General features: G+C 39.0%; 1 protein-coding gene across 2 annotated transcripts in view; it reads right to left on the minus strand.

The window, feature by feature from the left end:
- The window catches only part of itga9 (integrin, alpha 9), a 49,674-nt gene that overhangs the window by 19,434 nt on the left and 2,944 nt on the right, over positions 1-27,296 (minus strand). For both annotated transcript variants that reach the window (XM_086167644.1, XM_086167654.1), the window contains exons 4-15: positions 25,201-25,324; positions 24,355-24,422; positions 22,461-22,590; positions 22,306-22,391; positions 22,156-22,218; positions 21,102-21,239; positions 20,827-20,932; positions 19,575-19,669; positions 18,743-18,833; positions 16,407-16,452; positions 16,142-16,296; positions 14,803-14,963 (exon numbers count right to left, since the gene is read on the minus strand). In XM_086167644.1, the coding sequence (XP_086023770.1) occupies positions 14,803-14,963; positions 16,142-16,296; positions 16,407-16,452; positions 18,743-18,833; positions 19,575-19,669; positions 20,827-20,932; positions 21,102-21,239; positions 22,156-22,218; positions 22,306-22,391; positions 22,461-22,590; positions 24,355-24,422; positions 25,201-25,324 (1,263 nt within the window). The remainder of the gene's footprint in view (positions 1-14,802; positions 14,964-16,141; positions 16,297-16,406; positions 16,453-18,742; positions 18,834-19,574; positions 19,670-20,826; positions 20,933-21,101; positions 21,240-22,155; positions 22,219-22,305; positions 22,392-22,460; positions 22,591-24,354; positions 24,423-25,200; positions 25,325-27,296) is intronic.

Consider the following 27,296-nt stretch of genomic DNA (forward strand, 5'->3'; position numbering starts at 1 on the left):
TGGTAGACTGGGTCCCTGATGTGTGATCAAATGACTGAAATCACGAGAGCAAACGAGAAATGATTTGACTTTGAAACTATTTCAAAGATTGAGCTTGAATCAGCATTACGGTTTTAGCAAGCAGCAAGATCCTGCAGGTGCAAGTGGTACAATACAGGGCACAGCCAAATCTGTTCATTTACGACTTACAGAACATTTAAGTACAACAGCTAATTTTGAGAAACAGGTTGGTAGATCAATAACTTAAACTAAAATACAGCATAAGATTGTTTTCCTTTTTGATGAAAAAATGAATATAAAGAATGAAATGCCTTCTTTTACAGTTCATTAAAGATAAACATTTATCTCGCATGGCCAGTAGAAGTACAGATCAACCAACTAAAATACAATCTTGGAAAAAAGGACATGATAGAACTGGTTTGAACAGAATTCAGCATCTCACAGATTTGTTCGTAACTTTAACAGGACTTAACACATGCACACTTAACTGAGGGTGAGATCCATGATTCAAGAATATATGTCGCGTGTTGAACTTCTTATGAATGGCATTTTTGGTATTCATTCAGAATTGGATGAATGCTTTGTGTTTTCTAAATGGTCTAAGTCATGGCATTCAGCCATTTATATAATTTGTTCAGCAGTTCAAATTGATTTTTTGTTGTGTGACATGGCACTTTCTGCCATTTGGAGGAACTACTTTGGATATTTATAGACCTAGTTATATCTAATCAGGCAGAAAATGGCAACAACTTGATCTTAATGTTGATCAGATTATAGATATTATAGGGACAACAAACAGACTCCCCATAATTCTTTGATCATTACTGTAATCGCTCCTGACAAGGCAGCATGATACCAGTAGGACCACAAAGGGTTTTTAGGCAAATTTTTTTTGCCCGTCCAATAACCCCCTTAGCTCTCGTTCACGAACTGAATATAGTTTTAAGCAGGCTAAAGGATTTTATTTTCTTTCAACTGTGACCGGTTAAAAATGTAAAATTGAGTCTACATCCACTCAACATCCCATCACAAAATGGCCTATTAATGTCTATGGCTATTGTAAAACCATAAGTCAGCTGGAAGTTTTCCTTTTCCATCCAACTATATTTTGGGAAATATAAAGCCTCAACTACAGAAGTAGACTTCAGCGTGATTTCATAACACACCAGGTGCAATCTTGTCTGCCTTGTATGCTTATTCATTAATCTCAGGAGGACAGTTTACCATTTAAGCATGTTATGACAGAAAACAGTAAGGATCCAAACCCTCACCTACAGTATAACATTGCCTTGCTCTGGAACAAGATGTCTGGCAACATAGTACCTCTATGTTTACATTAACGCTCTGAACCAGTTTATATCATATGACTGAGCATAACACGAACCTACCTTTTTTTTTAACTCATCCCCAATGCAATTTCTGATATCTTTCTTTTTTAGATAACTTTAAAATTAATGAAGCCATATAAGTTAGTTAGTTAGCAAATCTAAGGATTCCAGCCGCTACAATTCTTTTCTGGTACTGCAAACTCATATTCATCACATATTAGTCTACTAAACAAAATGGCAACAGACCAAATCGTGATCTCGTGCACAGCGAGCTGCTCCACCAGGGTGGGCAGTGGAGGTTGACGTCAGCCTGAAAAGGCTCTGATCTTCACCTTAAGCACCCCATGCTTGCCTGAAATGCATAAGAACTTCTGTCTCAGCCAAGCCGTTCCCTCAAAAGCATATGGCTTATAACTGGTCATGGGAAATGTTTATTAACTCTTGAGGGAAACACACACACACACACACAAATACATAGACACTCCTTTTTAGACAAGTGGATTACTTGCAGGCTTTATGCCAAGGCATCTTGGAGTAAATGAAAAAAGCTTTTTAGTTAAGTGTTGAGTGGATCTTGCCTGTAGTGGGTGGGGGTTATGTGTGGGCACGGAGACGCAGGGAGACAACTTGAAAGAGGCAACACTGATGTTTGTGCCATATGGCAGACATGTAGTAAAGAACCATATCTGAAGAGTGAACGGAAGTAAGAATCAGCAGAAATGTGACTAAATGACTTTAGGTGAAACTACAATTGCTATTCCCCTGATAGAATCAATCAGAATGTGCTAGCAGATGTGGAGACGAATGAAACTATGTAGGAGTAGGAAAAAGTATCCTCCAGTTCAGCCAGAAGCCTTTTTGGAAACATCCAGTATGAATTACTTTACTCTTAAAAACCTACTCTGAAACAAGAGGAACCAGAAATAAGTTTGAAAAAGGATGTGCAAATCCAAGATATTCACTGAATTAAGGTTGCATTCAGCCAAAAGAATAAGGAGCTGACAAAAATGCAAAGAAAAGTGTCAGTGTAAAGTATGGATTTGCTTGAATATTCAATGTTTTGATCCTTTAACCTATACAGAGATCAACTCTGTGCAGACTTGGGGATAATGGGGTAAAAGTATTTTGTAGTCAATGAGTTAAGTATGTAGATTGTATTGCAAATATGATCATCGCCAATGAGGGAACACACGGTCTGGATAATGTTTGAATTTATTCATGAAAAATCTTGAGTTTTCCTTGAGAACAAAAAAAAAAAAAAAAAAAAAAAATCGGTATGATGTCTGGAGATGGCCTTGAAATATAAAACAGGCATGTAAAAAAACTGGTGTGTTGGCAGGTTTGTAGTGGAATTTCAAGAGACAGGATTTTAAAACAATAAATAACTTCCTTCAAGGACAAAGCAAAGAGGGTAAAACACTTTATTACATGTATGCTATTCTTTTCCTGTTATTCATATATCCTGCACGTATGTGTTTATGACTCCATTCCTAATTGTGGTTTGCTAAACTTTAATCCTAATTATTTTTTGATTTTTCGATTGTTTGTTACTCTCTTTGTGTTGTATTATACATAATAATTGTATATAATAACATTTTGAGGTACTTTGATGGTATATTTATTTGAGATATGCGGAATGATGCTGCATACATTCCTCCCCTGAACCCGTGTCATTGTCTCCATGTATTTTGACTATGTGTGGTATTCTAATTTGCTATCAGCTCGAAGGCACAACAAACTAATACATCATTGAATAGAAAGAAATATAGACAAGTGCTGAGATCAGGACATTTATGGATGTAGCTAAGAACAGGAAATAGAGAAAAAAGAAAGAACAGTATTAATTCTTTGGGGTTGTGAAAATGTTGGATCTGTTTTGTGTGATGCTGATCGGGCACCCGATGGGTCCCCGACCTCCCATCAGCCACAGAATAACAGTGGGAGTGACAGTAATCACAAGATGTATTCAGATTATAAATTTACTCTCACTGGTCAAAAAAAATCAAGAAAACAAACAATTTAAACAATAAAATTGGTATATTGTGACTGTCTACAAAAAGATGAAATTTCATCCTGTATCTCAATATAACACGAATGTCTAAAATCATTGAAATAACGCTTTTGATTCCTTAAAGGGATGTGATGGGATTTGAAAAACTTAAAATTTGTTGAAAGACTAGGCCTAGAAGGGGTGGAAATATGAAATGATGTGAATCTTTCCTTGTTCATCTCTGTTCTCATTTCAAAATAAATATTTTAATTTTGCAAAAAAAGTTGTATTATGTCCTGTGTTTTACTACTTTATATCAGCAAGGAGTGCTTAGTAAAAACAACATAATGCTAATTTTGGTAACTTTTGCCATTTACTATTTATTACTGCTAAAAGGGGCTATGGTTGAATTAAAAACACTTATGTTCCAGGTCATATGATTTCAAAAGTACACATGGATGTAATATCTGCAGGTTAGGTTAATTATTCTTCAGTGGCTGATAACTTTTCAATGCACCGTTATTATAGCTATTATCATATTAAGTAATAATTGTCAGAGCAAAATTACGTCTTTGTGCAGGTCCAAAGAAAATATCCTACCTGAAAAAAATCCAATAAATTCATCGCACTGCTCATGTTCTTAATGACCCATCTGGTTACATAATGATGTTACAAGTCAGCAAAAAAATGTTCTTGAAATTAGTTCCTGCTTATCCAAAACCAAATTGTTCTGAGTAATCTAAAAATGCCTGACTACCACTCATACCATCAACATGACCCATGTTTACTCCAACCGCTGGAAAATATTCCAGTCTCATGCTAGTAGTAAAGGCACAGAGATTCAGATGTTGTCCACCATTAGGTTAAACACTCGCTTTAGCTCCAAAGCCTGCCCAAGAACACACAGTGTGTGCAGGAACAAATCTAACAGGCAGCTCTTTTCAAACCAGGAGCAGTGAGCCTTGGCAGTTATTGCATATAGTGCTCAGAATGAAAGACACATATGGTTTTATTGGCACAAGCTACAAACTACGAGAGAGATGGGTGATGCCTGCATTCGCCTTATACTGTAAGGTAATCTCTGGTAAGTTTCAATAGCACTATGAATAAAACTATTTGCATGTATTTGCAACCAGTTAAAGGCTGAGTTACCTTGGTTATCCTGTTCCATATTTCAAGAAGATGGACAAATATTGATGGGACTTACGCTCTTGGTCTAATTTAAGCTTGAGAACATTATGTTTTACACATGGATCGATGTGCAGGTGCATGTTCACCTTAATTGTGGAAGTTGCTGAGCTTGACTGTAAAAATATGGTATGAACCTGCATTCAAACCCTGTTTCCATCTCTCGAATAAAAAAAAAAAGTGGCTGATGATTTGACATTGTCCTTGATTCACGTCCCATTCGACAGAACTTCCAAGTCTGTTTCCTGAATTAAGACAGAATCTGAAATGAAGACAGTCAATGGAATAATTCTGATGCTGTTTTCCATGGAAACATAAATCATCCAAAACCTCAACCTTTTGAAAAACTTCGAGTTGGTAGATTTGGTGTTGTGCAATAACGTTTCCCATGAGCAAATACAAATTTCCTCCTGGCTGAAACAGTGAAGACCCATCACTTAGCTGACAGGAAACATATACCATCTGTAATGTCACGCATAAAGCTCTTTTATGAGTAAACAGTATTAAATGTCATGTCGCACTTCCTGTAGTATGTATCCAAAACATTCAATTACCATAATGCACACTTCATGTGCTTAAAATCTCACATTGTAAAAACAAAACTTGGTCTCAGGGGGCCAGTGAAATGATCCAAATCAACCAAAAAAGGATGTATACATCCGCATTTAGAATTTATAACGTATTTTTAACAGTGTTCATGTTAACATAAATTACAGGAAACTTTTATGCTCTGACACGCATGAAGAAGGCATCCAACATGTAGCCCTTGGACAGTTAAAACCACAGCTGGGATTTATAAAGAGAAAGAGAAAGGTGCCTCACGTCCCCTGTGTCAACTGGCAGATGGGATACGTTTACTCCTAAAACATAGCTAAATCATCAGCCTGTTATTTTTATCACAATCTATCAACAACAATCTGATTTCATGCCAGTCCTAACTATAGCTGTTTTCATGCAGTATCTGGATCTGAAAGCCAGCCAAACACCTATAAATACACAGATGTTCCCTTTCACTCAGCCCCTCCACACTGTTATTCTCAGAGCAATATTTGTTTCTGTGCTATTTTCGGATATTACAACATCTTAATCAGGAATGTAGCAAGGCTCTATTTTGGAAACGAGCCTCAAGTCCTGTGCATTTGAGCACTTTAAATGAGGCAGCAAAGTAAGGGAGGTAAGAGAAAGTTGACACAGGCATTTCTGTTTAACAGCCACCTCATTCCTTAAATTTTTATTTCTTACTTCTCTCACTGCAGTCATCAACGCACTTATCATCATTTCTATATACCTTGGGCACTGCTCTAAGCTTCATTGGAACTGCAGAGTGGAATTATATGCACAGCTCACAGATGAATCCAAATAAATTGTAGGATGAGAAAAAGGCAAAGATAAGATCCTTTTAAGGAGGCAGTCTGGAAGCTGGACAACACAAACATGTCACCACCTGTATTTTGTTTTAATGGACAAATTAAGCAGTATGACATGAAAAATGTTTCTAAAATGTATCAAAGCATACTTTTTGAACATACTGCCTGAGAATAATTGTGTAAAGTAGTGAAATTTAAAAATGGCATCCTGTTTGGAAAAACAAGCTTCTGAAAACTTCCTCTTCAGGAAGATTAACCGCCCCTTAACATCCTGAGAAACTGTCATCTTACATAAACAGAAATTCATTATCTCATCATTTGTGTGATTGATTGAAGAAACAAACAAACTAAACATCTTCAAGAAGCCATAAATACGCTTGAATAACTGGATTTTATTCCTTATCTCTGCCTCTGCACAGTTTGACTAAGACTAAAAATATATTATTTTATCCTAATAGGGAGGAAATCTTAGACACATGAGATACCAGCAGGGGGGGTCAGGGGGCGGCCCAAAATATGATGTTTAACAGCAGAGTTGAATGTGTTTGTGTGTGTTTGAGACTGTCCCATCCTGTTTAGAGTGGGAGACAGCAAAGGTTTCTTACAGCTGATTTAATCTCTGGGCCACTTTTGCCTCACAGTTTCCATCAGGGACATTGTTTTCAGATTAAACCTGATAACATTTTAGATGAGAAAAACAAATGTGCAAAATGCAACTTTTGAGGGTACGTTGCATATCTATAAGACGTAAATACATTTCTAGTGTGTATATTTGGTCCTCTTCCTTTGAGGAAGATCATGTCCATGTCTGCAGGAAGTTGCGTATGACATTGACGCCACAACATACAAAATACAATCAACAAATGGGTCAAGAAGCAGGAAGTGATAATAGGGTCAGAGCCAGGTTCTCTGGGAAGTACCATTAAGATGCCCAATGATGACGTAATGTTGCCTGTGTATTCTATCCCACCGTGAGAAACCAAAGGCAGCATTTACAATCCTTGTCTGATGCATCACACCCTTACATTTCCTCTGTAGTGGAAGCGGGAAACGTGGCAAAAGAAACTCTGATTGTGGTCAGGCCTGGCCACCCATTATGCTGCTTTGTGGTGGCATTGTGTGGCAATAATACAGCCAAAACACTGTGTGATGGTTTTTGCTTGGCAGGATCAGCTGCCAAAACCAACAAATCATCGAATCAACTCAACCTCTGGGCAAACCTTCATTTGAGAAACAAGATGGATTTACTATGACAACAATAGAGTAGGTAAAAAGGGTTGTCATACCAAGAATAACACCTCGCCATTTCTTTGGTGCATATTCACTCTCCTGTACTAAAAGTCCATTGGCTGTGCACTCACAAACACACTGAGAGAAGAACTCTGGCACAGCCATGTAGGGAAATCCTGAGCAACACATTAGTCCATGCTAAAATTACCCTGAACAGCTTTTTTATAATGCATTTAACGGTAATAACCTTTACATTTCAGGGCATTACATTGAGCTACACAAAAAAATATGTAATATCATCTGATATTTTCCACACAATTTATCAATGCAGCAGATTTATTTTTCTATATTATATCCTTGAATAATACTTTGGTCATGTTTAAGAGACAGCTGGATCTGATTACCCTCATTCTATGTACATTCATTGTATCAGCTCCCTGTGCTCGAGGTAAATGAAACCACACGAATGGCATCAAGGGAATTCAAAATTTCAGTCCAGTCTGTATTTTGTCTGTAAGCAGGCATACAAAGCAGGCACTGTGACGGTGGCCCGACTGAACATCGGTGTGGCATGGTGTAAAAGCTAAGGGACCCTTGTGGGACGCAGCTACACAGTGCTTTGCCCCAACCAAGATTCCTGCTTTTTTGGAGTATGAATGTTTTTTAACTATCACCAACCCAATTCATTCTGCCAAACAACTGACCAGATTGCAGTCATTGGCAGTGCAAATTTTAAACCTAGTAATCTATTAATCTACAAAACATGTTAAAAGTTCTGGAATTATGCAGAGTTCTGATAGTTGAGGATTCAATCGTATGTGCCTACATGCTGGCTGTTACTATATTTAGTAAAGCAACACGTAATTCAAGAGGTCATAACCACCTAAATATTCATAAAATAAAGGGGTCAAGCGGTCAAATAAAGGGTTCACCCCTGCTGACACATGGTGTTTAACTGTACTTTGCCATAGGTTTTTGTAAATTTTATTTGTACATTTGTAAATCTACAGCCATTCCAATCAAATGATTTCATGGTTTACAAGGATTAACTTAGAACCCAAGATTTTTTGCTCAAGTGCAAAAATGTGCTCAGTTTTTCTGTTAAAAAAGGAATGTAATATTCATACCAAATCTCTGTCATCTCTCTGTCAATTGCTAGTGACTATCATTGTTTGTGTGCTATGTGGTTTGGGTCTGGAGGCCTCGGGTGCATCCAGAACAAAGTGTTTTTTTCTTTTTCCTTGCAAATATCTACTTGCTCAAATCTGGTAAAAGCCTTAAAGAGTATGAGGTTGTGAAAAAAAAAATAGAGTTCACAAATTCTGTTGTTCCATATGCATTCATTTACAGGTAGTGGAATCTTTCACACACACACACACACACACACACACACACACACACACACACACACACACACACACACACACACACACACACACACACACACACACACAAATATTAGAAGGATATTGCAAATATTTACTTACATCATGAACTTATGTTAATTAATCAAATGATTAAACTTTTTTTCTCGAAACTACAGATGGAAAATGTATCCTGTCCTATGGATTTAAACTTAATAATGTTAATAATAATTTATCCTTTATTAATCCCCATGAGGAAATTGATTCTCTGCAATTAACCCATCATGGATGAGCCATGAGCAGTCGGCTGCCATCCACCAGCACCAAGGGAGCAGTTAAGGGTTCAGTGTCTTGCTCAACAACACTTCAACACATTAGGAGGAGCCAGTAATCGAACCAGGAATGTTCAATTCTAAAGACGATTGGTCTACGTCCTGCGGCACACCGCCCTTTTCTAACTGTTTGTCATAAAGTGTTTTACACAATTTAGTGTCATCACAATAAACTGCCCACCAAAAGTGTTTAAAGATTTTGTTACAAGGCTGTTGCCATAGTTAAATAGTGTGGAAATAAAAGCTTTTAAAAGGATGTATGTGTGTTTGAAAGATACAGTTAATTGTATTTTTGAAATATGTCAAATGTTTGCCAAAAGTAAAACTAGACAGGTTTACAATGGGCTCTGAGAGCAATTATAACTATCACAGTCAGTTTTTAGTGCAGAGCTGAAGAAGCTTAAAAGGTGACAGGTAAAGCTTTGTGTGATCTGCACAACAATGGAATAAAATAGAATATTTCTGGATGACAGACACAGTCGCCCATTTGGTATGAGAGAAATTTTGTAGAGCTGTTTCAGATATTCCTACCCAGTGTATCAGCCTTTCTCAGCAATGCTATAATCAACCCCTTCAAAGGGTACAATCCATCAATGGATAAGAGTCTTTTTTGGATTACAATTCAACCGGAGCACCTGCTGTCGTGTTGGATAAAAGCCAGGTGATGACTGATGAAGGCAGTGTCAAGGATTTTTCTCAGGCTGGTTTTATGAAATTGTTATTTTAAATGTATTATCTATTTTGTGGGAAGTTCCAGTCCAATTTTTGTCCTGTTTGTTTATTAGCTTTGTTTTGGATTGGATTTCATTGGATTTCTTTAATTTACAATAAATAAATGAATCACTAATGGTGTTCTTTAGCTATTTGCTGTTGGAGGGCAAAATAATAAAACAAATACTTTTTCAATTAATTATAATAAACTTCTCAAAGTTCACATCACTCTCGGTTGTGGAACAAAGAAAACAGTCTTGAATAAAAATCTGTTCTAAGGATTGAAGGATTGAGTAGTTTTCTGGGAAGTGTGCTTTTGTGTTCTTTACCATTTTATTTCATTGCTATGATAAATCTTTCCTCTCACAGGATACCTGCAGACAGGAATTTTTCCACCTCACCTCTGCTTTCCAGCACGGCTGTTTACTAGGTCTAGTCTGTAGTTGAGGAGGAGGAAGACTATCTAAAATGAACCCACAGACAGATTTTAAACAACCAATTTGCTGGCATATGTTTTTACACAGATAATACCAATCTCGCAAGTGAAAAAAAACTGGCATTTATGAAAATACATAGTCATTGCTAGTACATCTACACTCCAGTAGATCCACATAATGCCACACACCCCAAAAGAAAAATCTTTACATTGATATTTCTTGATTTGATATGTTATAGTAATGAATACACTGGGCAGGTTGGAGAAGCAACTCAGCCATGTGACAGCAAAGTATTGGTGAGAAAGAGTTCGGAGAACGGTGCTGATTCAAGGGGAGTTGAAAACAGTCATGTGTGTTTGGCTACAGGGACAGCATGAACAATGTTTGGAAGGAGTGTTCTATATTATTACAATTCTCACTGTCCTGTATCATGGGTCCTGGCAGGGATGACAAGCATCTGATGTGGGGATGGTTACTGAGGAGTGGCAGAATAATTCGATAATGTTTGAAACTTGGTACTGTGGAAGTAGTGTGTAAGGAGTCACTTTGGATTTATTAGTATGCGCTACAGTCCAGACTCTGGGATCACTGATGATCAGTGAAGCAGGAGGTGGATTGCTAGACTGTACAATACTCAAACCACATTATGGACATGGCAGCAGACACAAATCTGCTGTTAAATCTCTCATTCTAATCTAATTTTCAAAGGTAAAACCATCATACAAATAGCCTAGTGACTTTTTCAACCCGCATCAACCCATCCACTCAGTCTGAAAATCCCATAATATGTTTGTAAGACCTCAGTTTTTCCATCCAGTAATATGAAACTGGCCTCAGTAGATTTAGCCTGACAGATGCCGCCCAATAACAGCAGCAGTCACTAGAATGGAGTCTGATGGAGTCTTAATAGTTTTGCAGAGCCGAACAAATGTTAGGGAGACATGAGATAAAGTGATTGGACTATAGGACGAGGGGTGCGGGCGAGGCAAGAGAGGGTTAGCAAGATACATGATGAGCTAAATTAAACAGACAACTGTTAAAGGCTGGCCACTCGCTGCCTATTTTAGCTCCTTAGAAACTGAGATACATGTACTGCACTACACAATACCCTTATGACCACAAATGGACTCAGCTCCTGGCATGATTTCACACACATGCACTGTGGTGGGACATGTGGCATAAGATCATACTTGATGACACGTGAATTGCCGAGGATGTAAACACGATGCTAGATGTGACTGCAGACAGGTTTGAAGGAATTGCAGAAGATGTAACAGGGGAACACTCTAAATGGCGCTCTAGTAAGACAGGCAATGAATCACTGCTGACCAGGCAGTAAAAGTTGTTCTGCAGTCAAGTAGATATTTAACAAAGTGATCTGGAAATAGTTTGTAAAAAGGCATGTATCACACAGGAATGTTACCATTACACTTGTTAATTTAGGCTCTAAACGAAGATAATCTCCACAGTACATCACCCATTTTTTGGTCAGTTTGTTTTTATTTCAGAAATTTTAGCAGCCTGCCACTCTGGATGACAGTTTTATTCTCATCGTCCATCACATTAATTCAGTCTGAGATATATAACATATAAAATTAAAGACAGAAACTATGCATGGTTCTAAGAACAAAAATCATGATCACTTTGGTGGTCTTGCCATTCAAATGAGTAATTTGACTTTTTTTCCTTGTTCATTCCAGTCCTTCAAGTTTTCAAGCTATTTCTCTTCCACTGCTCTTTCCTTGCATAGTGGATTGCAAAGCCACCATACCAAAAAAGGATAATGCTCATTAGCACAAATTATGCAGCTAAAGCATTTATGTTTTTCAGCCTTGCAGCAGCCTGCACGGCACTTCTAGTAATCTGAATCCTAATTACTTTACAAAAGTTAAATCCAAAAATAACCAAACAAAGACCATCTGCAGGCCAGGAATGCTGTTCAGTAATGCCAGTAAAAACAGATCTCAAATAATGAACATGAAAGACACATCATTTTCAGAGGAATTCCTTTAGAGAAAAAAAATGTGGGGACTGAACTTAGCTTCTGTACCGTGTGCAGCCTGGATAACTGCATTTGCATGCATGTGTGCTTAACACAACATGATTTTCTGAAAGACCCGTCCAACATTTGACTTGATTTAAGACAGTCAAAACTGAGTATATCTCTTCCATTCTGTTGCACCACGTGTATTTTGCTGATCCTGTGTGCATTAAGAACATTTCCTGAGAGGTCCACTCAAAGCATTCAATTTATTCACTCACCAAATGAGGTCGACAGCTGGCCATAGCAACTACAAATGTGAGAGTGGCTCTGAATAGCTCATGGCCGGCTTCCACCAGCTCTCATGCATCACAGCTTGAGCAATCAACCTTGACTTGACACAACAGCAGCCTGCTGTGACTCGAGCCCCTGCCCTGCATTTCCCCTGTACGTTTCAGCTGGGAGGAGTTGGAACTGGTGGATTGAACTCCCCCCATGTGAGGGTATAGTCAGGCAACCAGCTGGTTTCCATTACCATACCTCTTCTTGGGTGGACTAGCTCATGCGGGCAGACACACGAGAAAGATAAATGATGCCATTGGTCCAGAAGATAAGAACATCCAAAAGCACAGCAACATTACATTTGATTAAAGTAATTCTCTTGCTGTTCTTTAAAGTTTTGAAATAACAAGTGCTGAATGATGATAAAGACTGATGGCAGGCATGCTTATAGTTATTCTCTGTACATTTAAAGCCACTGATATCAGTTAAGCCTGTTACAGTAGTGAACTGGTGTGGTTTTAAAACTATCTGGCTGCCACATAATCAACCAATCCATTCATCTTTGAGTACACCTCTGAAGTGGCATTGTTTCATTATGACATTTCTAACTCTAGCCATTTTTTATTTCCCTACTTAAATTGTTTTGTTATAACTGTATATCAAATCACGCTCCTCTTCAGTCACAGTCTACTGAGCGATCACATTGTAAACTAAACAACACGGCGATACTTTATTTATATTTTCTGCAACCCCAAAAAGTTGCCAGCGTGCCGCACTTTGAGAAACCTTTAAGCAAAAAGCATACAATATATCCCAAATGAAACTTACAGAAGGAAATCACTTATCTGTGAGTATCATCGATAGTGTCATATAATGTCAAACTATGCTGTCTGATTTCACAAAGTGCATTAAAACATCTTTGGACAGATTCAGTGCAAATGGCAACACCGACATGGACAGGACAAATCAAATGGATATCTCAGCCACCATTAAACCACTCTTACTGATTGCTGGTTCCCTGACGGACATGCTTTTGCCCAAGAAAACATCTTTAGGTTAATCATCACACACATTATCGAACTTTATCAAGTAGGAGATTCTATCAAAAACGCCGTCTTGTATGTGGGCTAATGAGAAATGACAAATTACAATTCTCTAAATTGTTATGACCAGTGGTTGACGCGGTTCAACACTGATCTGATCCATGTCAGATCCAGGATCCCTAGACACAAGTTAATGAATCTTGATGATGCAAATTTAATCTCCACTAAAAAACTCGTACACTCCTGTGGTTCAGAGATGTAGGATGGTTGGTAAATGAGACTGCGTGACCTCAAGTTAACCTCTGCTTGTAGAAATACAATTTGCATAAGGTAAATGAATAGCTACAAAATTACCCATGCTGTTTCATACCTTTGCTCACCGAAAACAACATAATTTACAAACTAACTTACAAAATGTTCTATAATTTGGGGCGGCATGGTGCAAGAGGTAGACCAATCGTCTTTAGAATTGAACATTCCAGGTTAAATTCCTCGCACCTCCTGGTGTGTTGAAGTGTTGTTGAGCAAGACACTGAACCCCTTACTGTTCCCCTGGTGCTGATGGATGGCAGCCTACTGCTCATGGTTCATCTATGATGGCTTAATTGCAGAGATTGAATTTTCCCATGAGGGATTAATAAAGGATAAATTAAACTGATCACTGAAAGTGCTGCACACCATTTTAAAGGCTTCTTAAGAGATCATATAAGTTATGGCATAGTCCGGTGAAGCCTTTTAAAAGGAAACAGGAGGGCATTGTTTGGCTTTGCTGAAAATGTGTTTTTTTTTACAACACAAAGGAAAACTTCCAGTCAGCAACATGAATTAATGAACCGAGCGCAGAGATAGCACTTACAACTAAACGCGGCGCTGACACCTTGATAGATATGCATATGTATTCTGTTGAATTGAGGTGCTTGTGGATGCAGTGAGTAAAAGGTACTCATTGCTGGACAAATGGTTTAAAGGACCAAAGTAGACATGGTAATGACGACCCCCCCTTTAGTCACAGCTCAGCCTCCCATGGAGAAAGTGCCTGCAGTGCTCAGTTAAAAATGCACGTGAAATTTACAGGCCTATGGTGGGCCGCCACTTTAAGAGAGGCGAAACATGGATGGTGCCCTCAGGATGAAGAACCTCGCTGGGAATACACAAGTAAATCACATAGGATCACAACAGAGGACCTATTCAATGACAAAGGGGATTCTGTTTCTCGTTTCTGTCACTTTCTGCAGACGAGCACTTGAGGCTGCTAACATACTCTTAATACAACTTGGGTCTAACATCAAGCGCCTGACTTTTACATTAACCTCTGCCAGGGGAGGTACACAAATAGCTTCCCAGCAGATGCCTATGGATCCATAGCCTTTGGCTATTGCATTCAGCCTTTCCTCTATCTTGAAATTAATGAGTAAAGATTTTCATATCAAACATTAAAAGTGGAAGAATGTTTAGGTCATGAGAAAGTGACCGAGGGGTCAGCTCAGGACATGAGCAGCACAGGGGCAACCAACATAGCCAGCAGTGAATGCAGAATCTACAGACTTACTTTGACATAGGCAGTGTACCAATGGCACTCTTCTCTGTTGATTTCCAGACTAAGCTGCTGGCTCATCTGGCTGATCTGAGATCCACTCTGGGTGAAGTAGACCCGGGAAGGCTGGCTCTTAAACCTCTTATCCACGTCAGCCGTCAGGTTATACTGCAGCACTGAGCCAAGGGACGCAGAATCAGTGTTACAAAAGATATCCCACTGACAGCAGAGAGCTAAGCCTTGGAATCCACAAGTACAGAAGGTTCGTTTTATAGTCACTGCAATTCAAAACATGGGAAAAAATGAATTGTTGCTTACTACAGTAAAATAACTGAAACTCTTAGGGAAAATAGCCTGGAGGTCCAATACTTTTAATACTTAATTTTAACTTGTGTTGGGCTAAAAACTGCTGATGTTAAATCTGCAATGTTGATACTAAGATTGACTTTTAATTTAGCTGTTTGAAATGTTTCTGTTTTAATTTTATTGTTAAAATAGGATTATAACATTTCTTTTAAGAAATGAAGTACCTAAACACATTAGCTCTTTTGAGGGAAACTGATTTGATGTTTTGACCAGTTCAGGCTAATAGACAAGGATCAACAAAGAAAAGAAATTATTTTTTCCGTTGGATTTTTCTGAACTAATATTAATGTATAAGCATAACAGTAGAGCTTGTTTTTCACTTTTACTTCTAACTTTATTGGTTATATCTATTTTGAATCACAAGTAAGGCAAAACTGCAAGTTTCCAAAGAATCTATATATGGGCCTCGAACGATTTAAAACTAATTTCTCTGAATGAATCAGCCTCAGTCTGTAGTAATTGCCTCAAGAGGGTGTCATACTGCTAAAACACTGGGAGGGGTAGTAAATACACCCCAGTTGAACCAAAGTCTACTGTTTCCCCAGGCCAACAGAGGGGATGCCATGAGCTCAAACCAAAGGTGGCAAAGGAAGGTTTCATTAAGGAAGTCACCAAGCATATTGCATAGCTCTTTCCATGGTGCTTGCCAGACGGCTAAACAGAGAGTCTTTATTCCTACAAACCAGGGCGTACTCATTATGTAACAACAGTCCTCCTGCTCCCCTGGGGAGTGTGAGTGACCACACCCAAACAGTGGCACAGGACTACACATCAGCCTTCCATGCACAATCCCCTCAGGAGCTACTTAGTAAAGGCTGAGGTGTAGACCATAACCACATTGACTGTCTCACAGTACAGGAAGAATGGCTCAGCCAGATAATATTTGCAACGTTTCCCTCATTTAATGTTCACCAGACATTCAAGAAGAAAAGATTTCACAAGAGTAATACCAATGCGTTTCAGAGGACTCATACACTCTTTTCCTCACCTATTTTCCCAGGCAGCTGTCTTCCACGGAAGCGCATGCAGACGGTGACGTTAAAGCAATTTAGGTTCTGCTGGCTCTCATGGCACTGAGGCACAGAGATGTTGATGGAGACAGGCAAAAATATGGACACGTCCACCGTAATGACAGGCCGGGACCTGCAACCACATCATGGAAATACAGCATGGGAAAGACTGGACATTGAATAATTCATGAGTGAAAATTGTAGAAATATCTCTTTGGCACTCACAGAGACAAAATTACTCACCTAAGTAACACCACACTGTCTGCCATGAACGCTCCGATTGTGATATCTGGGACAAAAACATCAACAAATAGCATTTAAAAGGATCAGGATAATAAAGGTTCACAGAGAATTAAATATCACATTTTTAATGTCTTTCTTGTTTATTACATTTAAAATCATTCCCATGATTACATTTTGCTGTAAGGAAAGATGCCATAATAATAGTATGTAAGGAGTAGTAGGGAGGGTGAGAATGATCTATACCGGTTGGCGAAACAGAGACACGATTATTCAACAGGATCTTAGAGAGTGAGAAGATGCCTGAAGAATGGTAACGAAGTGTGATGGTGCCTATTTTTAAGAATAAAGGGGATGTGCTGAATTGCGGCAACTATAGAGGGATAAAGTAGATGAGCTATACAATGAAGTTACGGGAAAGAGTAGTGGAAACTAGATTGAGAGCAGAAGTCAGCATTTGTGAACAGCAGTATGGCTTCATGCCTAGAAAGAGTACTACAGATGCAGTATTTGCATCTGAATGCTAATAGAGAAGTACAGAGAAGGCCAGAGGAAGCTGCATTGTGGTTTTGAAGACATAGAAAAAGCATATGACAGGTTGCCAAGAGAGGAGCTCTGGTATTGTATGAGGAAGTCTGGAGTGGCAGAGAAGTATGTTAAACTGGTGCAGGACATGTATGCTAGCTATGAGACAGTGGTACGGTGTGCTGTAGGGGTAACAGAGAAGTTCAAGGTGGAGGTGGGACTCCATCAGGGATCAGCTCTGAGCCCCTTCTTGTTCAAAATGGTGATGGATAGGCTGACAGATGAGGTTAGACAGGAATCTCCGTAGACCATGATGTTTGCAGATGACATTGTAATCTGTAGTGAGAGCAGAAAACAGGTAGAGGAAAATCTAGAGAGGTGGAGGTATGCTCTGGAAAGGAGAGGAATGAAAGTTAGTCGCAGCAAGACAGAATATATGTGTGTGAATGAGAGGAACTCGGTTGGAACGGTGAGGCTACAGGGAGTGGAGATCAAGAAGCTGGAGGATTTCAGGTATTTGGGGTCAACAGTCCAGACCAACGGAGAGTGTGGAAAAGAGGTGTAGAGACAGGTCCAAGCAGGCTGGAATGGGTGGAGAAAAGTGTCAGGGGTACTATGTGATAGAAGACCATCGGTCAGAATGAAAGGAAAGGTGTACAAGACAGTCGTGAGACCAGCGATGCTTTATGGCCTAGAAACAATTACAATGACGAAAAGACAGGAGGCAGAACTAGAGGTCGCAGAGATGAAGATGCTGAGGTTCTCTTTGGGAGTGACAAGGATGGATAGGATCAGGAATGAGTCTATCAGAGGAACAACACATGTTAGATATTTTGGAGAGAAGGTCAGAGAAGCCAGAGTGAGATGGTTCGGTCATGTACAAAGGAGGGATAGAGAATATATTGGTAGACAGATGAAGGGAAAAGCCGAAAGAAGAAGAGGCTCTGCAGTTCAGGGCAACCAAGAGTGTGGAAAAGAGGTAAAGAAACGGGTTCCACTGCAAGACAGTGGTGAGACCAGTGACGCTGTGTGGCCTAGAAACAGTGACACTGATGGAGAGACAGGAGGCAGAGCTAAAGATCGCAGAGATGAAGATGTTGAGGTTCTCTTTGGGAGTGACATGAATGGATAGAATCAGGAATGAGTCTATCAGGGGGACAGCACATGTTAGATGTTTGAAGATAAGACCAGAGAAGCCAGACTGAGATGGTTCAGTCAGAGGAGGGATACAGAGGAGGGATAGTATATTGGTAGATTGACGCTGGAATTGGAGCTGCCAGGCAGGAGGTCTAGATGAAGAACAAAGAGAAGATTTATGGACGTGGTGAGAGAGGATAGGAAGTTAGTTGGTGTGAGAGAGGAGGATACAAAGAATAGGGTTAGATGGAGAAGGATGATTCGCTGTGGTGACCCCTGAAGGGAAAAGCCAAAAGGGAAAGAAGTCTTGTGTTCTAATAAACATCACCTGACCATTCAAGTCAGTGATTCACACCAAGATGGTTAACCATGTCTTTGGCCCAAAGTTTGGTCAAAGAACATGAAGTTTGATATGGCTCTTCACAAATAAGAGGCAAACAATGTGCATTTCTTATCTGTCATTCTAGCTGAGTTTGACTGTCAGCTGAGGAATGCAGTAAACAAGATGCTTGTATCACGAGTTGATGGGATGCTACATTAGTAAGAATGAAGGACAAGTCCTCGGGTTCAAAACTAGCAGTATAACATTTTCTCCTGTTTTGCTGTTTTTATTTTATTTCACTGCTGTGGTTAGGAAAAACTTTCAAACTTTCTCATCCAGTGAGGGGAGAGCCTACCTGGATACCCGTTGCCATCCACATCCACATTTCCAGAGATGGACTGGCCAAACATCTGCAGGCCAGAGTTAACACTGCGCCCTGATAGTTTCTGCAAAACATCATACCAGGCTTCAAAACCACATTTTAACCCATGAAAGACAGTGCGATTAGACCTCGCCTGATGCTGGTTTTAACATAGATAAATGTGATTTTGTTTAAAATACGAGTTTGAACATATTTAGTCATTTGAACTGGTAACTGGTACCAATAAAATGGTATTAAAACATGTTTTGGAAATGTTATATCTCATAATAACATTAATAACTATTTTTAATATTCTTAGTAAAATATTACTTGAGATATTCTAATAAACCAAGTCTCTGCATCCTTGAGGATAGAATGCTAATAAATGCCAAAATCAGAAAACTCCTTTCCGTTGCTTATACTGCAGATAATACACCATATTGGTGATGGACATCCTGTCAATTTTAACATGTTGTAACAGTTTGATGGCTTATAGCTTGAAGGGTTACAATGTGATTTTTTTTTGCTTGGAAACCTTCATAGGCACTCGTGCAAATGCTGCAGTCAGACAGACAGAGCGTTAGTGGTTGGACATATATTTCCAAAGCCACATTGCCACCACACTTTAGGTTTCTACCTCAAAAACATTAACATGTGTGCAAGATGACCACATGGTTTTAATGGAAATTAAAGTGAGTTGTTAAGTGATTTCACTGAGACACAAATAAATGTAAAAATATGAGTAAGGTTAGTTCATATTCTTTGTTGAACATTAACGATAACAAAAATAGACTAGTAAGTTCATCTGGTGTTAAGTATCTCTTACCATGGAGTATTTGGGGATGATTCCTGCTGCATCCCCGTGATAGATATACACAGCTCCTCTGTAGTCGTCTTCCTTGGGTGCTCCTATGGCTACATCTAAGGAGATGGACAGAGAACAGGAACAAAATATTGCAGTGAAACTGTGTGTTAGTTATGTGCAGAAAGGCTTTCATTAACCATGTGTTTACTTTCTGCTGGCTGGTATTTGGGAAACAAGCCGTACCAGTAAGACTTAATAGACAATTACGCGTTGTTAGTGGCAATAAAAAGTTGTGCGACCTCTGAGAGAGTGGAAACAAGACTATAAAGTACTGGCAAGAGCTTTAAAACAACAGCTCCTTATCCGATTTCCTCAGTAAGACCCTCACATAAATGTTCTTTCTTGCTCATGTGCCTCCATCCTATGTTGTGTAACATACTGCAGCAGAAATGGTTAAAGGAAGGCAGTTCAAAGAAAATAGCCCAGTGTGATTAACTTTGAGGTGAACTGAACAAGTTTTTATTTTTTTGATAAAAACACATGAATATTTTTTTAAAACCCTTTATCAATTTAAAAAACAGTTTGTCAGTGAGGCCCTTTAAATACTCCAAAAGTGATCCACTGGCAGGTGAGTTAAAACTCCAAAATAACATCTTTCTGAGAAAACAATCTTACACTTAGATGAAACCGCTTAAAAGCCTACAGCAAGAGAAAGCTAAGTTGAAGTGTCAATGTCTAGCAAGACCTGGAGAAACTTACAGCATTGATGTGTGCCTCAGCATGTGTATGTTTTGTTCATGTCTGAGTTACTTTGACTATAGGAGAGAATGAGGGTAATATTTTCTAAAGACCTCATGCACTGCAGGGTATTCAAAACTAAAGGTCTGTGAAAACAGTGCACCTACTGAGAACTGTCTCTCTTAGGGCTGAAGGTGGAAATAGCTTTTAGCTTGACGATCAGGCAACTCCACCCTAGTAGCACTGTTGATCTTTTCTAGATTAGACAACAGGAAAACCATCTAACACTTAAACACGCTGATTTGCTTCCGTGCTCACTTTTGCATTTCACTCCAGCATGTACAGAATGATATGAGGACAACATCTGCTGTTGAACACATTATTATCTTTTCTTTTTCTTTGTTGGCACAGTCAAACAAACACCTTTTAAACATTCTATTCATGCTTGTTGAATAACGGTAAGGTATTATAAAATCCACTTCAATATCGCAATTTTTAAACATCAAGGACTATCAAGCTACTAATTCGTACAAACCTTGGTAGCCATCATCATCTATGTCTCCGATTGAGGCGATGCACTCTCCAAAGTGTGCATTGTAAGCATTGTCACCATTTAGAACAATTTCATCTTCCATTACCCCCTGCAATGGGATGAAAGAGACAAGACTTATCATTTATTACACTGATCAGGAAAAGTTAATGGAACAACCTGGTAATTACTCATAGTAACAACTGCAGAAACATATATATAACTCTATCAATGGGACAGACGAGTAAATAACTGATTTCTGACCCAAGGATACCACTCACATTGCCCCTGCTGAGGTACACAGACACCTGGCCCTCATCCCGTAGCTGGCTGTGCATGGGAGCCCCCACCAGCAGGTCTGACAGGCCGTCCTGGTTCAGATCAACTGCACACAATGAGGAGCCAAAGTAAGAGCCCATCTGGAACCAAGCCGAGCCACAGAACATTGGGTCAGATCACAGACACTTCTATCAAGTTAATATGATACACATGCACGGAATCCCTCAGCAGTTAAAACTTCTTGTGATTGCTTTAAATCTTGCAAGTATTATCAGGGTTAAATGCAAACATTATAACACGGTGAAATCTTTCTGTCTTAAGATTTATGGTTGAATGTTTCTGTGGAATGTGGGCTGACATGTTTAAGACTATAGATCATTAGATTATCAATATTTAGTACATGATAAATAAAAATCCAAAAGGCCTATATGGTTCACAGGGCATTGGATATAGCTTTACGCAGCTTCTTTTTTGAACCACCTTACACATCAGCTTCCTATGCTTTTGGAAGTAAGTCTGTAAGTCTTCAATCTTCAACTGCATCATAAATTAATTTGATTAAATGTTTTTAGGTCAAACCTTTCTTTCAGACTATTGTTTAATTTCTTTGTGTACTACTAATGGAACTTATATTTAGATTTTGTTTTTTGAGTTTTCATATCGACCATATTTAATTCAATTCATTCAATACAAGTCAATTTAATGAATAAAGTGTCAAATCAGAATGGAGGTTATCTTAAAGCACTTTTCAAAGAGCAGGTCTTGACCATACTCTATTATTTAAAGAGGTTTGGAGCGATAGTACCTTATTTTGATTGCTCTGTAAACCTGTGTCAAAAAATAACAATGGCCAGAAACTTTGCAGTATTTACAACAAATCATTTAGTGTACCATGCCTGCAGAACATGATAAAATTAAAACATGGTCCTGCAAGGGTAGATTAGATAAGAAGACACCTGTGTTTGACCCTTATTTCAAAAGGTACAAATCCTGATAATTACAGCCAGGACTGTTAGAGAGCATGACATTTTTATTAGATCAATTCTGAACTCATACCATTTTCCCTGAGGCTTGGAAACTCTTCACCAAAGAGTCACCATCAATTTTAAAAATGTAAACCTGTGCAGGAGAAAAAAAAGGAATCAGTGCTTCAAACAAGACCATATCAACCCCCAAGAAGAATCAGACAGACGATGAAAGCCCTACTTTTCCACTTCCACTGTGCTGAGGTGCCCCTGCAGCAATGTCCATTACATTAGGAGAGGAAAAATGTCCAGCAGTGACAGCGTAACCTAGGGATGCACATAGGGTCAGTCCCTTTTGTGTAACGTTCTTACTTTCAATGAATATAAATAACTTACCAAGATAGCTGTATCCGTGGGAGTCAATATCATCTTTCTTTGGGCTGTAGACAGTACTAGACGTCAAATTATACACCTTGACAGTCCCAGTCCAATAGTATGACCCCGGGGCCCCCATCACCACTAGCTCCTGAAAAAAAAAATCCACACTTTCCATAAGATATTGCTGTGAAAAGGACTCTGAATCACCTTCTGTTTTTGTTCTAGGAAATAAAAAAATAAAAAAACGCTACTGGGCGAAGTTCTGGTTAACCAAAGGCCACAGAGGGTTGTGTGCTATCTGTTCTAAACCACAAAGCCAGATGTCATGGGAACTGAGGCTGCCTTCTTTGAAGTGATGAGAAATTCACAGCCCAAATAGGATTGACAGCTGCAAAATGAATAGTTCACAGTTTTGTATAGTGATTATCCACCACTAATAAAAACATCACAGCAGGACAATTAAGATTTTGAGCTACACACATATCTCATCCATAAAATTCCTTTCTTAGACAAATCCTGAATCTCCTTGCATTTTTCTCTATAAAATCTAAAATCATGCAACACCTTCTCAAAGGAGATGCTAGATCTAATAAAAACAGCACCTTGCTGAGCACTGATGTCAAACATCTGGGTGCCACCAGGCCCGTGATCAGCAGTTCAGACGAGGATAAGGTTTAGCAGTTGGATGTCTTTTCTTGAAATTCCTTACATTCTTTCAAGGGGGGGGGTCACTTAAAAGCTTTCACAGATCAACCCTTGTCTCCTCAGTTTGGCAAAAATGTGGGCTCAATTATCTTGTTTTATTTTTTTTACAAATCACACATTGCAAACAGAATCTTCTAATACAAACTCGGATTTTGCTTTATCACTTGTGAGCTCTTCACCTGAACACTTAAGTGAAAGTGTTATGTAATAATATTATGAAATTAAACATGACGTAACACTCAGCTGTTCATAACAACCACAGACAGGATTTCAAGGGCTATTTGATTTCGTAAGAAACATCAACTTCATAGCCTTCATAAAAGAGCATTCAATGAGTAAGCAGTCAAATCATGGGAAATGAAGCCACAAGTGTGAAATTTTAAGCCTGTATTAGCTACTGAGGGTGTATGTGAGAGCGCCCTACATGTATATGTAAATGTAAATAAAGAAAATCAAATATACCATAAAAGTTAGAAAGCTGATGAAAAAGATTTGAGGACATAAAAAAATAAAACCCGGATCAGGATCTATAATTCTATACATCTCAGAACTTCTCTAAATGTGTGTACCAAATGCTTTGTGAGTGTACTTTGAGGATTTGAAACAAACCTTTGTTGGCCATGTGGCTTCTTAACAACATCAGGGACAAATTACCTACCTAGGGCATGTAAAAAAAAAAAACTATCTAAACTGTAGCATGTCTCTGCTACAATAGAAAGGAAAAAGAAACTTGTGTTTTCTACATCATTTATCTTGTAGACCCACACCAGAGGTCAGGTGAGGTCACTGCAGCCTTTCCTATTTGCCAGTGGAAACATAAGCTTGCAGTAATCAGGAGTTAGTCAGCAGAGTTCCTGCTGCTTCGATACCAGAACTCTTTAGTGTAGAATGTCGATTTTTCCACATCATTTGACAAGCAAGCGAGTTGGGAGAAGAATCCCCTACCGCTATACATATACGGCTGGTAACAAATCTCAGTATCCGAAGTCAACTAGAAATAGAAAATAAGTCTTTATATAGTTCGGCACCTGGTAGATTTATTAGACATTACTATTCCAACTGAGCATATAAACCTCATTCAGACCCTGTGACAAAAAAGTGAGAAACAATGAACAGAATCTGTCCAAATGTTCTTTGAAACTAACATGAATACAACAAAAGCGCATGTTAAAATGGATTAAGCAGATGTACAAGCACCGTTACTGACCTCCATGAAGGCTCCAGCTATCCCAGCTTGGCATGAGCCATGCTCTTCCCCATACTTCTGCTTATGGTCTGTAAGAAAAAACAAACCACAAATTATTTCACTGTGTGCTCGAGCCAGAATTTACTGGAGTTTTTCCTGCATTCCATATGGAGTTAGTCAAAGATTCAGTCCCATCCAAGAGGAATCTGGGGGCAGAAAGGAGGCTGAAAACAGTGCAAGTTAACATTCAACAAGACCCTGTACTCCGAGGGGGACACAGCAGTCTCAAATTACAAAAATACCAAACTTAGATCAGCATGAAGTCAGTGTGGCTCCCCTACAAGTGCTGTCAAACAAAGCAAGAAGAGGAAGTGAAGTGATGACCTGGGAGCACATTTAAGAAGAGAGTCTGTCTTTGAAAAGTGGCAGAATCACACATCAAAACACATGTAGATATCTGCATGGATTGGCATGCAATGTTGTGCATTTCTGTATTTTTCAAATGGAATTAGTTATTTTTTTGTAATGTAACTTGGAAAAAACAGAAAACAAGCAAAAAATTTGCTGTATTTGCTCAAATCATAACACAATTAAACAATTTCCCCTATTTGCAAGCAGATCATGCCATTTAAGCAGCTGTTTAAAATCTCTGTTTGTCAGCTGCACTTGATTGTTTTTTGAAAATTTTCTTTGGCTAAAAAAAAGGAAAAAGAATGAGAGACAACTTTGCTATCATTTTGCAAATGTTCAGTGTGGTACTGAAAACAAGCAAGAAATTTCCTGTAAACTGACCCCATACCAAGATCAATGATAATTACTGAAAAATTGCACAAATAAAGAACTTAGGTTTCCTTTAAGTTAAGGTACCTTCGTAACAAGGGATGAGGGGTAGGGTCCTTCCCTGAAGGGTTGAAGGAATGATGGAGCAGTATCCATGTGGAAGGATATGCTCAGAGTCGTAGTAGACATTTTTCCAGCGGTGGGCACAGGCCTGCGAGAAAACAAACAAAGGCACTCACTTGCACTGTACATGCACACACTGCGGCTTTGCTCGACCACGCTGATTGTTTAAGACCCTTGCCGGGCTGTGAGTCAGTGCATCTCGGCAGCTCTCAAACCATCATCGATGAGTTTTAAAGAAGCCCACCCAAATTCATATGGTCTGTGGTTTGAAAACGTCAGATGCAGCCTCACATCCATCTTTTCAAACCACTGCCTCTGTAGCCTTGAGAGACACATGATCCCAGGTTCTGTGTAATGTGATTCTCAATCTTAAAACTGCATTAGGAGAAGCTTAAATCTAAAAGGGTGTTTTTCATCTTGTACCAACAGCTCGATGACTTGATGACGGGGGCGGCGTGGCGCAGGAGGTAGAGCAATCGTCTTTGGAACTAAACATTTCTGGTTTGATTCCTGGCTCCTCCAAGAGTGTCCAAGTGTTGGTGAGCAAGACTGAACCCCTAACTACTCCCCTGGTGGACGGCAGCCTACGGTTCATCCATGATGGGTAAATCGCATTTCCCCACAGGGATCAATAAAGGATAAATTATTATAATTATACTTGGCTGTGCAAAGTTTGACATGAGTAGACTCTTATCAAATTAATCAATCAGTGTCAAAATCGTACCTGTCATCATTTAGTTTGACTCTCCCGGCATGATTTGCGTCACAAAAACATTGAGCTAGTCAAGAGAAGAATCCTTGTCCAGTATCACGAGACTCAAGTATGATGTTATAAATACAAATGAGTGAATGATTGCTGTAGTGAAGTCTTGCATCAGCGGCTCGTTGATAGGAGTAAGAAAAAAAAGCGGCAAATTTATATATTCTGAAATTTTAAGACAGGAAGAGGTAGTCAGGAGCACTCTAGGGATTTGAATTCCAGTCTGGAAATCTAAATCATGTAATCTTTAATGTCTTTGTCAGGAGCATTTTAAGGATTTGAATTCCAGTGTGGAGATCTAAATCATGTAATCTTTGATCTCTTTGTGTCATCTTAAACTATGCCAACCATAGTTGGCATAGTAGGCATATTAGATAGACAATTGTACAATTCAGAGGACAAGCACAAACCATGGAATTACCATGGAATTACTCTCCTTAGACACGGGGGATATTTTCCAAACTGAAAGTAATTAATGTTCAGGATATTGTTGCTTCTAAAACATTTTAGTGATCAGAGAAAAATGTATAAATGAAGTAATTCTTGGACCTCCAGTGGCTCTCAGGTCACTTCTGGATGCCTGTGTGAGGAGAGGCACACACAAAAACATAGAAACACACAGACAATATTCGCCTCTGAGCAGAATCAGCTGACACTGATAAAAACATTGCACAAGGTGCCAGTAATATTGTCATGTTTAGAGACAAGGAGGGGCTTCACTGAAAACACGGATAAAATCACTGCTACACATCTGCCAGACAGCAGTTTCCTTCCTGTTATGCAGAAATGTGAGTCCATTTACTTGAAATTTAAAAAAAGAACTTTCAGTAGAATTAACATGTGGCTCAGTAGAGTCACAGTCTTTCATGTTCCAACTGAGACAGACAAAAATTCTCGTGCTAACAGTTATACAACTCACATTTTGGTAGGCTGTATGACATGAGTAAAACCAGTGGTTTTGAAAACCATTCGAATTCATTCCTCAAGGATGTAAAGAATGGATAAAAGGCAAACACGTGAAAGGGAACAGAGGCCAAACAGTTATGACATTTTCAGAACAAGGGATTCTTGGGAATTTTCTCTCTCTCTGAGGTGAAGTACAATCAGCGACTGATATCCAAGCAAGCACACACCTGTCACAAGTGTTAACAGTATCCTCTAAAGGCAGGGAAGGATTTTAAGACCCTTCTGACACAACAGTCACCATCAGACTGTCCCAAAAGCCAGCTGATTCTCTCACAACCCACAACAGGAGACAGAGATGAGGGTTTTAGGAATGGGCTGCCCTTGGACGGGGACC

Source organism: Fistularia commersonii, chromosome 2 (genome assembly GCF_037954325.1).
Source record: "Fistularia commersonii isolate RoL2024-O1a breed Wild chromosome 2, RoL_Fcom_v1.0, whole genome shotgun sequence".
NCBI lineage: Eukaryota > Metazoa > Chordata > Actinopteri > Syngnathiformes > Fistulariidae > Fistularia > Fistularia commersonii.